The sequence below is a fragment of the Morone saxatilis genome, unplaced genomic scaffold (genome assembly GCF_004916995.1).
Source record: "Morone saxatilis isolate NCDOM2014 unplaced genomic scaffold, NCSU_SB_2.0 Contig8, whole genome shotgun sequence".
NCBI lineage: Eukaryota > Metazoa > Chordata > Actinopteri > Moronidae > Morone > Morone saxatilis.
This window is the reverse complement of record NW_023340257.1, coordinates 6,363,316-6,372,414: the sequence shown is the minus strand read 5'-3', so window position 1 is coordinate 6,372,414 and position 9,099 is coordinate 6,363,316. Positions and strand designations below refer to the sequence as shown.

Below are 9,099 nucleotides of genomic sequence, written 5' to 3'. Positions count from 1 at the left end.
AAGTGCTTCTGTTACCTGGACAACAGTCTGGAGTATATTACTGATATAAAGCCTCTTGATGGGAGAGAGTTTATACAGCCCTGCCCTTCTTTCTTTTTTCTCCTTTCATTTTGCCCCTCCACACTCAGCCTCCACCTTATTTCACATCCTCTGTACTGTTTCCTCCTCTTGTCTCCATCTCCTGACCGTCTCTCCCCTGCCTCTTTCTCTACCTCCCTCTTTTTGCTCTACATTTCTCTACCCTGACTCTCTGTCTTTCCTTCCACACCTCTGTTTACACTCCTCGCTCCCTCGTCCCTTTGCGTCCGTCCCTGCCCCGAGGATGTATGCAGCCCTACATGGTCAGAGAGCACCATGGCTCATTAGCAGTCCGAGCCCAGGAAATACCAAGAAATTACCAGACACTTGCAGTGGGAGGGTGAGAGGTGGTCCCCTGACTGACTGATACGAGTTTTAAGGAGAGAAAGTGGAGAAGAAAGATCCAGAGTTTTGATGGAAAATTGATTTTTAAATTGCCATGACACCATAGTTAACTACCTTAGTCTCCCCTTATTGTATTCCTCAGCTAGCAGCTTGTTTTCTCTCTGTATGACGTGCATTTAATGTGCAACATAATCATGTAAGATGAACAAATTCAGCTCTTATATTACCACATATAGGTTTAAAAATGTTTAATATATATCCTTATATTTATAATGCAACCATTAGTATTTGGTGATCAATACAGTTTTGTCTTATTAGAGCATCCATCTTCATACATTGCTTGTACAATTTGTACATTTCTCCTAAACAGAGTATTTGCAGGTCTTGAAAAGCTGTTAAGACCTAGAGCATGCACTGTCACTACTGCTGCCTACAGTAACTAGAAGCTCCTTGTCTCTTTATGACACTCTTTAAGTGTCAGTTTTATGTAGGACCAGGTCGCATTCATTTAATTAGTTCTATCTTTTGGGAAGTACTGAAAAACATAATACAATAATGAATAATTCCAGGCCATATCCTACCTACTGGCTTTCCATCATACTTTCATACTCTGGCTGGTATGAAAAATGTTAAATTGCATTTATTACTATGTGTAGTATTAGGAATGTCTTAAAAAGTCTGTAATTTAACTTACCTGCAGTACACTTATTAAATTACATTTTTCACATATTCTTCAATATGTTTTTCATTTGTTTTAATGAGAAGTCAATTTTTCCCATTTACAGGCACATGACTACCCTCATAAATCTAGGTAATGGTCAACACACACACACACACACACACACACTAAGCTGCTCTCTCCGCTCCCTCAGTCTCCACTGCTGATCTGAGACAGTCTGGAATGGAGACACTGGAGCATGTGGCTGTTACCGTGACGATAACCCACCCTTGCCGTGGCAATTTGCAGTTTGACTTAGTCTGCCCCAGTGGTATGACATCAGTCATCGGGGCACGTCGTACCATCGACAGGTACGCACATACAAACCCATGCATAGGTATCAATATAAGAAGAATGAAACATTAAATTAGTAGTAATTAAAGGGCAAGTGAGTTCAGTTTCTTAATTTACTAAGTAGAGGAAAGTTGGGTATTCTAGCTACAAAAGCAAATAAGAAATGATCATATATAACAGTACCTTAGATGTAAAATAATTGTTTTTGACTGCAGTCTAATTAAGTTTGTGTTTGTCACACAGAGACCCTGCAGGCTACCAGGACTGGACTTTCTCCACTGTGCGCTGCTGGGGAGAGAAAGCTAAAGGCCTGTACACCCTCAAGATATCAGACCAGAGTAAGACACTGCTCACACACTGACAAACTGACAAATACTGCGCAGTGTCAGCAATGCAATGGGAATGTCTTTACACACACACTCACATGCCTGTCTCTTGTATGGTATTGTTTACGTTGTTTTCCTTGGGACCTCATAAACCTGCCCACACTGACTCTTCTCTCTGCTCCTGTAGAAGAGAAGATTGAGCAGTGTGTCGGTGTGGGAGTGTTGAAGCAGTGGTCGTTGACCTTGTATGGCTCCTCTATGACCGCGAGTGAGGTCAAGGAACGACAGAGGTAAAGCCGTCTGGTTTTGAGATGATCTGTTTTATTGAATGCTTGTTTTGTTCCCTCCCTGGTGCATTAGGGCTGTTTGTCCTGGACTTTTGTGGTTTTCATTCCAGTTTTAATTATATGTTGCATATAATTGTTGTAGTGTCTTTAACGATAAGCTTCCATTTTATTGTGTCACACTCAATTAATCCTATCAAGTACTTCTAACCTGAATCCAGTGATAAAGTTTGGCTCAGTGTTTTGACTGCTTGCTGATTGGCTGTGCATTGACTGACAGGCTGGTGGAGGAGGCTATGAGTGGCAAGTATCTGGACAGCAGTTTCTCTCTGCCCTGCCCCCCAGGACTGAACATCCCTCCAGAGCTCGTCAGCCCCTTCACCTCCAACAGCCTCAAGGTAAACTGTGCACAGTCCAGAACCAACACCACACATGTTTACCATGTCTGTCTTATCTTCTGTCAGACCCAGAGGCCAGGACCGTTTTCTTTTCACTCTTACAGAGTCAAAGGAATTCACTAACTTCATTTTTCAGAGTTCTATTCCCCACAGGGACGGTACGGAATTTGATGCATTTTCTGAAATCAGAGAACATCATTACTTTTTTTTTTTAAACAAAAGTTTTCACAAGAACAGACAACTGACCACTTTAGAATTGCTGTTTCTGAAATATACAGTATCTTATCTATCTATTGAGGACATGTACCCGTTCTGAGCTTCAGCAAAACTTCATCTCAGGCTGCATTCAAGTTATACCCGTTTCATGAAGACTGGTACACCTGAACCCCAGATATTTATGTATATCCATATGACCAATATCTTCTTATTTGACCTGACATTTTAACCCAAAAATAATTATTGGACCTGTGGAAATAAGGGCGGGTTGCTGTCTGGCAGGAGATCCTGCCTGCTATTTACCATTTGTGGTAAAAAAAAAACAGTTTTTCACCTTCATTCAGGTAGTGAATCTAAAATTAAAAGTGATTACTAGGTTAAAAGTGAAGTTAAAATGTTGCTTGTAATATTTCCAAAATGCATGCATCTTTTAATTAAGTTAATTAAGTAATCTTTTAGCAAAGATGCTAATTGGTCCCGTAGACATCCACTAATAGATCCAAACTGTCTTTATAAGACATAAAAAAAACATTTATATAAGTCTGGTTAAAAAGGAATATTCTCCAAATTATTCTTTCAACCAAACCATGAAGGAATAATAAGTCCCTAGTGCTTAAAGTTTGTCAACATTTTTTCTATCACTCTTTTACTCTCCTTTTCCCCTCTTTGTAGCCATTTTTATGCTCATTCATGCTTTTCTTCCTCCTCATCCACACATGCATCCATCAGTGAGTGGCTCTGCTGTTGTGATTTACCTCCTCTGTCTCTCTCCTTTGTCATCCACTCCAGTTCATCCTGTTGCTGGGCTGCTTTGCTCTTTTCTGGTCTCTCTACTGTACACTGGAGGTCACACTGGCCCCCCTGGACCTCAGGGGCCTCCTCTGCCTGCACAGGAGACGGGAAGGTCACCGGGCCAGGAGGGGGCGCCGAGGCAGAGGAGTGGAAGAGGTGTCGGTAGAGGAGGAGCTCGGGGAGGAAGACGAGTGGGACTCAGGGCTGGAGTTGCACGCAGTGCTGGACTCAGAGGCCAAAGTGGCGCTTTTAAATGGAGAGCAGCCGGGAACATAGTACTGAGCCAAGTGATGGGTATAAAACCTCTCACTGTCTGTACTCATGAGACGTCTCAGGCTTTAACCCTCTCCCCCCCACCCAGCCTCCAGTCAACCTTATGTGTGGTGGTTGGGGGTCACATTGTGGACTGCAGATGGACTTGACTGAAGAGCAGACTCTTTGTCTGTGTCTGCAGACCCAAACACGTGGCCTTTTATGAAAATCTGTGTGTATGTGTGTTTGTGTACACCAGGCCCTCAAAGGTCCTCATAAGTAGAGAAAACAAATCACCAAAATCTGTGAGTGAGGATATTTTGTTTGTTCCAGGGCGACATTTCCCATCAGGATTATGGTTAAGTTCGAGCATGTACTGGAAAGGGACCTAACAGGGTTTAATGTCCTAGTACAGTTGCATGTTTGCATGTGTGAACGTGTGTATACAGGCTTGTCTGTACGTAAATGTTTACCCAGAAAAGAACTGAGCTTACAGATTGTGGGATACATATCCAAACACCTGTGAGGTCCTTAAACCAAGAGAAAGATAAAAATGTGATGTGCACTAAAGGAAGGTATGCGTTTGCTGTGTGTGTGTGTGTGTGTGTGTGTGGATGTGTGCTGTGACATGAGTGGATGTGCAATATGCAAGGTCTTCCTTGAAAACGTGTCCTTTATATTGGGGTTCAAAGACAGTACTGAGGTTTTTAAGAATCTGATTTATTTTTTAGGTGTTATTTGATGCATTTTACTGTAAAGTCTGGGGTTATTATCTGTGGGTTATCAACCAACTACTGATCAATACTTGAAGTGGGATTTTCAAGTTTGGGATTTATATATGTATTTTTTTAATGAAGTGTAATATATACTCAATGTGTGCCTGCTGTACAGATTATATCAGCTCTGTTTAATGATTTATACAAGATGTTTTTAAGAATGTATTAAAGAGTTCTAATTTTTTTAATGTAAAGGAGTGAAGTTGGAAACTGTGTTTTGCTGTGCAAGTCACAGGTGATCTGGATGAAAATAAAAGACTGTTGACATAATGTCCTCTTAGATAGTTCATATGGTTCTTGTAGCACAGATACACACAAAATCACGCTTGCAGAATCATGCTATTGTTGTGTCATTATTACATAATTACAGTTGTGTGAAAATAGAGGTTTGTGTGTGTTGTAGCAAGAAATTTACCTTTAAGTGATAAAAATGGCAGAAGAAGTTTGTGAAACCCACAGGAATTTAACAAGACTGTGCTTGTACGTAGGCACAGTGGTGCTTTGGGCTAAATGCTATCGTTAGCATGCTAACTAATACTAACAAATGACTATGGTAATCTGATGATTTTAGCATGATGATGCTAAGCTTGTGATGTTTACCATTGTCACCATTTTAGTTTGGTTAGCATGCTCACATTAATTGGCGCTAGACACAAAGTACAGCTGAAGTCGATGGGACTCTCATTAGATTTGCAGGTATTTGGACATAAACATTAAAAGTATTAGCAACAAAATAGCAACATGTTCCTCTCCAAACCCAAAGCCAATAGCATGGCTAAAAACTATAACCAACTACAACTAATTTAAAACAGAAAAAGTGCACCTTAAATGTGTGCCACCTTTCAGATGTAAAAGCTCCAAACCTGCAAACTTGAACTGCCAGGAGGGAGAAATTGTCCAGATGATGCCTTTTTTTTGGAAGTCTGTGTTAAATCTATGGTAACGTTTCCATATGTACATCAAAAGAGTTACTGCTCGCTGTAGTTGTTCCTGTCTGTGAAGAGATCCCTTCTCAATGCAACTCTAATGAAAGAGATGCATTTCTCCACACAGGACTATGGATTCTTCTTTTTTACATGCCCTAAAGGGGCATTTGAGTATATAATATAGGTATAAAGAAACTATCCAGTCTATAATGATATTTTTCCTGATTCCCAAATTTCCCAGAATGATCAAATTGAGGTACCCAGAATCACAAAGTCAATTCAGACATGTATTTTAAAGTCATTATTTAATAAGACAATGTACAAAAATATTGACGCTGATACAGCAGGCGTAGCATTGTGGGAAGTGGCAGATGAAACTGGTCGGTTATCTGTAATATGAGTGCCGTTTCTTAAACCTTGTAGAAGGAAGGAGCAGGCAACTTTGGCACATGGTCATTTTGGAGTTTTTACCTCTAAGGCAATGCATTGGTCATTTTTATGGTTACTATTTTGGTTTAAGACTCCAAACATTCAGTTGTACTGGTCCTATCTGCAGTGGGGAAGACTAAGCATGGTGAGCTCTGAAATAGTCACCAGCATAAGCATCTACATAAGGGGTTCCGAGACCAAGCAAGTAGGGGGCACTTGTTAGAAAGTAACTACATTCTAAAGCAGAAAAGGTTTTAAGGTTGTAGTGGACCGGTTACAGGCTCTAAGGAAGTGTAAGGGGCTGAAGAGGTTTTGGGTATGTGTGGCACAGTGATTTTACAGGATCTGTCGGGGTCTTCCGTAGCTCATGCCCTCCTGACTGGCTCCCTTATTGGACCCCATCTGTAGGCCAATCACATTTTTGCCCGCCTTCAGCTGGTCATCGCTGAAGTCTCGCTTGTTCTCCTGTGCTTTCCTGCAAAGAATCATTGAAAATGTCACTAAATGACTAAGACTAAATTCCTAGTCAGAAGTTAGTTAGATAAAATAGTTTCCAATAATGGACTCACTTGAAGAACCAGTTAGGGTCTCCATTGTATGTGCCTTCATCCTTAGTGACGGCCAAGCTACCCAGAGCGGACAGGGTCCTCTGCACCGCCGCCAGGTCCTTACCTGTCCCACAAACACACATACAGCTATCATTATTAACCCTTGCATTAGTCACATTATGATGTTTCACTTCTTGTGCACTGTAAAGTTTGCAGTAATGGAGGAATGAACCCCATGAGACCCCTCTGACCTTCCCAAAGGTCCACGGTCTGGAACATGTCAGTCTTGGTGACACCGTACTTCTCGGCAGCATTGAGGAACTGTGAGATCTGCTCCATCTGTTTGAAGGCCATGGATGAGCTCTGGATCTTCTTCACAGGTTTGTCTCCGGAATACAGACTGTTAATCAGTTCGCTCAGAACCTGGGGAGACAAGATGGAGCGAGGGATGGTGGAAGAGAAGTTAAGGAAGGGGAAAAAAGATAATTAACCTTAAGACATCATAACAGCTTGAAAAAACAAGTGATCAGACTGATGCTTTGCACTTACACATCCGTCTTTCAGCCAGGCCTGGAATCCCATTTTGCCTGGCTCTGGCCTTCCCACGCCAGAGCCACACTGACGGCTGATCCACTCCACCAGAATCTGCTCCAGCTCAGGGTCATACTTGCTGTCGATCTTATCCTGAACCTGCCGGCTCATGCCGTAGGACGGTCCTTTGTTAGCCATGCCAGCTCCCTGAGAGGTGAGCGTGAAATGGAATGGAGGAATGGGGAAGAAAGAAGTAAGAGAGGTGGATAGAGAAGATGGACAGTGAAGGGAGATGGGTGAGCATGGCAGTGTGGGTAAGGAGACACAGAGATGTAAAGGAGAGTCAAAGAAAACAAGTTATAAAAAATGATCTCTGGACAGAGTATGAAATCTAAGTATATGTGATAATACGTGGTTTTCACCGGTATCACTCTTCCTTCATCCTTCCTCCTATCTTGACAATTTACAGCAGTGTGTATGTTCATGGTAACATATGGAGTTTATAAACTGTTATCTTGTGTGTTAAAATCCCAGTATTACTACCTTTTAGTCCGCAATGGTTGTTTTAGGCAATACAAACAATATCCAACACTCACATCACAATGCAGTAGTATTTGGATGTAGCCTGTATGCACAAACATGCATAGCTATGTGAATAATCTAGAGGAAGGAATATTTACTAAATACACACACACCAACATTTTTTACATATCTATATACTGTACATACACCAATATACACCAATACAAACATTGAGGACATGCAGGTCAAAAGCGTGTATATAAGCGTAAATGCTCAGCACTTAATTTAAATACCTTTCTCAGAACAGTGGCATTAACAGCGCTGTCTCCTAATGCACACCATTGAGCCCTATCAGTACCTGTGTCCGAGGCAAAGTGGTGTACAATGGGAGCTCTATATTAGCCAGCTGATTTTTTTTTTGCATAATTTTTCCTTAAACAGACACACACACTTTCTCTCTCTCCCTCCTCGCCTCTGTCAGCACATAGATCATTGCCAGCACTTTTTTATGCCTTATGCTTCTGTATTGCCTTTGGGCCAACAGCCAAGTGCGAAACCCATATCAAAGTGCTGTCTGCACCATCCAACCTTTGCTGCCATCTTGATGTCAGGTCACTTCAACTTCCTTTTCCTGGGGAGGTTCAAAGTTCAAATGTTAAAGGTCAAACCCAGGAGTTTACTGGAGGAGGCTCATCTCTGGCACAGGATGGGGAATGTTGTTATCAAGGGCAACAATAAACTTCTGTTTGTGAACAATACACAACCCTTTTGTGTATTGTTAAGTGTGTGGAGTCTTTTTCCATTGGTCACTGGATTTTTCCAACTGGTTGTAGTTTTTATTGCAAGTGACAGAATGTCACGATCGGCCAAGACTGGACTGACTTTTTGTGTTTCAAGTTAATTTGTCATATTACAATATACAAGCTAATAGACAGACAGGGACAGTAACTAGTACTAGTATTTGGCTAATACTAGAAGTTATTCTATCTCTCTTTATATTCTTTCTGTCCTTCTTTCTTTGCTCCCTTGCATCCTGCCTTCCTTTCCCCTTTCCATCCTTTTTGTCTTAGACTAATCTGAGGTCATGAAAATCCCCCAAACTGTAGATACAGAAAAGTACAAGGTGTGAACACAATGCTGACATATTCTGACCTTTAAAAGATGATATGGCGAACTTGCTAGCATGAATTTATCTGTTTGGAGTTTGTGTCCACCTGATAAACTTCCAGTCCAGTCCAGTATTATTCATTGTTATAATAAAAATATTATATATTATAAAATAGCTGCTCTTAGGGGAAGTATTTTTTTGTAATGCTAAATAAAGCATTTATAAAGTTGTTTCACCACTGCAAAAAGATATACTGCACGTCTGCATATTAGAGTCTGTGTGCCAACGGCATTAATGGATCCCTGCCCAGAGTGTCCGCAGAGTGTTACAACCAACCCTGTTTAATATTCTTTGCATTCCCTGTGGTGCTTGTCCAGACCGCAAGGAACCAAACACACATGCTGGGCAACACGCTCACTTACATACAACCACAAGTTCAGATACTATATTTTATCTTTGTCTGTCTGCCTTTCTCTCTCTCTGGCACGCACACGCACACGCACACACACACACACACACACACACACACACACAGGACTGGCGGAGTCCCAACTTG

At 41.4% G+C, this 9,099-nt stretch overlaps 2 protein-coding genes across 3 annotated transcripts in view; one reads left to right on the top strand and one right to left on the bottom strand.

Annotated features, from left to right (window-relative positions):
• The window catches only part of pcsk7 (proprotein convertase subtilisin/kexin type 7), a gene marked incomplete in the record, with an annotated part of 13,426 nt that extends 8,677 nt beyond the window's left edge, over window positions 1–4,749 (top strand). Inside the window, 5 exon segments of the mRNA XM_035679677.1 lie at window positions 1,296–1,452; window positions 1,679–1,773; window positions 1,949–2,051; window positions 2,326–2,443; window positions 3,449–4,749. Of these exon segments, the coding sequence (XP_035535570.1) occupies window positions 1,296–1,452; window positions 1,679–1,773; window positions 1,949–2,051; window positions 2,326–2,443; window positions 3,449–3,727 (752 nt within the window).
• A 942-nt stretch (window positions 4,750–5,691) lies between these two features.
• tagln (transgelin) overlaps window positions 5,692–9,099 on the bottom strand; it is a 6,825-nt gene continuing 3,417 nt past the window's right edge. The window contains exons 2-6 of one of the 2 annotated variants that reach the window (XM_035679679.1): window positions 8,024–8,066; window positions 6,932–7,120; window positions 6,634–6,805; window positions 6,404–6,506; window positions 5,692–6,309 (exon numbers count right to left, since the gene is read on the bottom strand). In XM_035679679.1, coding sequence (XP_035535572.1) covers window positions 6,171–6,309; window positions 6,404–6,506; window positions 6,634–6,805; window positions 6,932–7,120; window positions 8,024–8,035 — 615 coding nt within the window. In that variant the 5' untranslated portion in view covers window positions 8,036–8,066 and the 3' untranslated portion in view covers window positions 5,692–6,170. The remainder of the gene's footprint in view (window positions 6,310–6,403; window positions 6,507–6,633; window positions 6,806–6,931; window positions 7,121–8,023; window positions 8,067–9,099) is intronic. The other variant, XM_035679680.1, reaches the window with a different exon arrangement.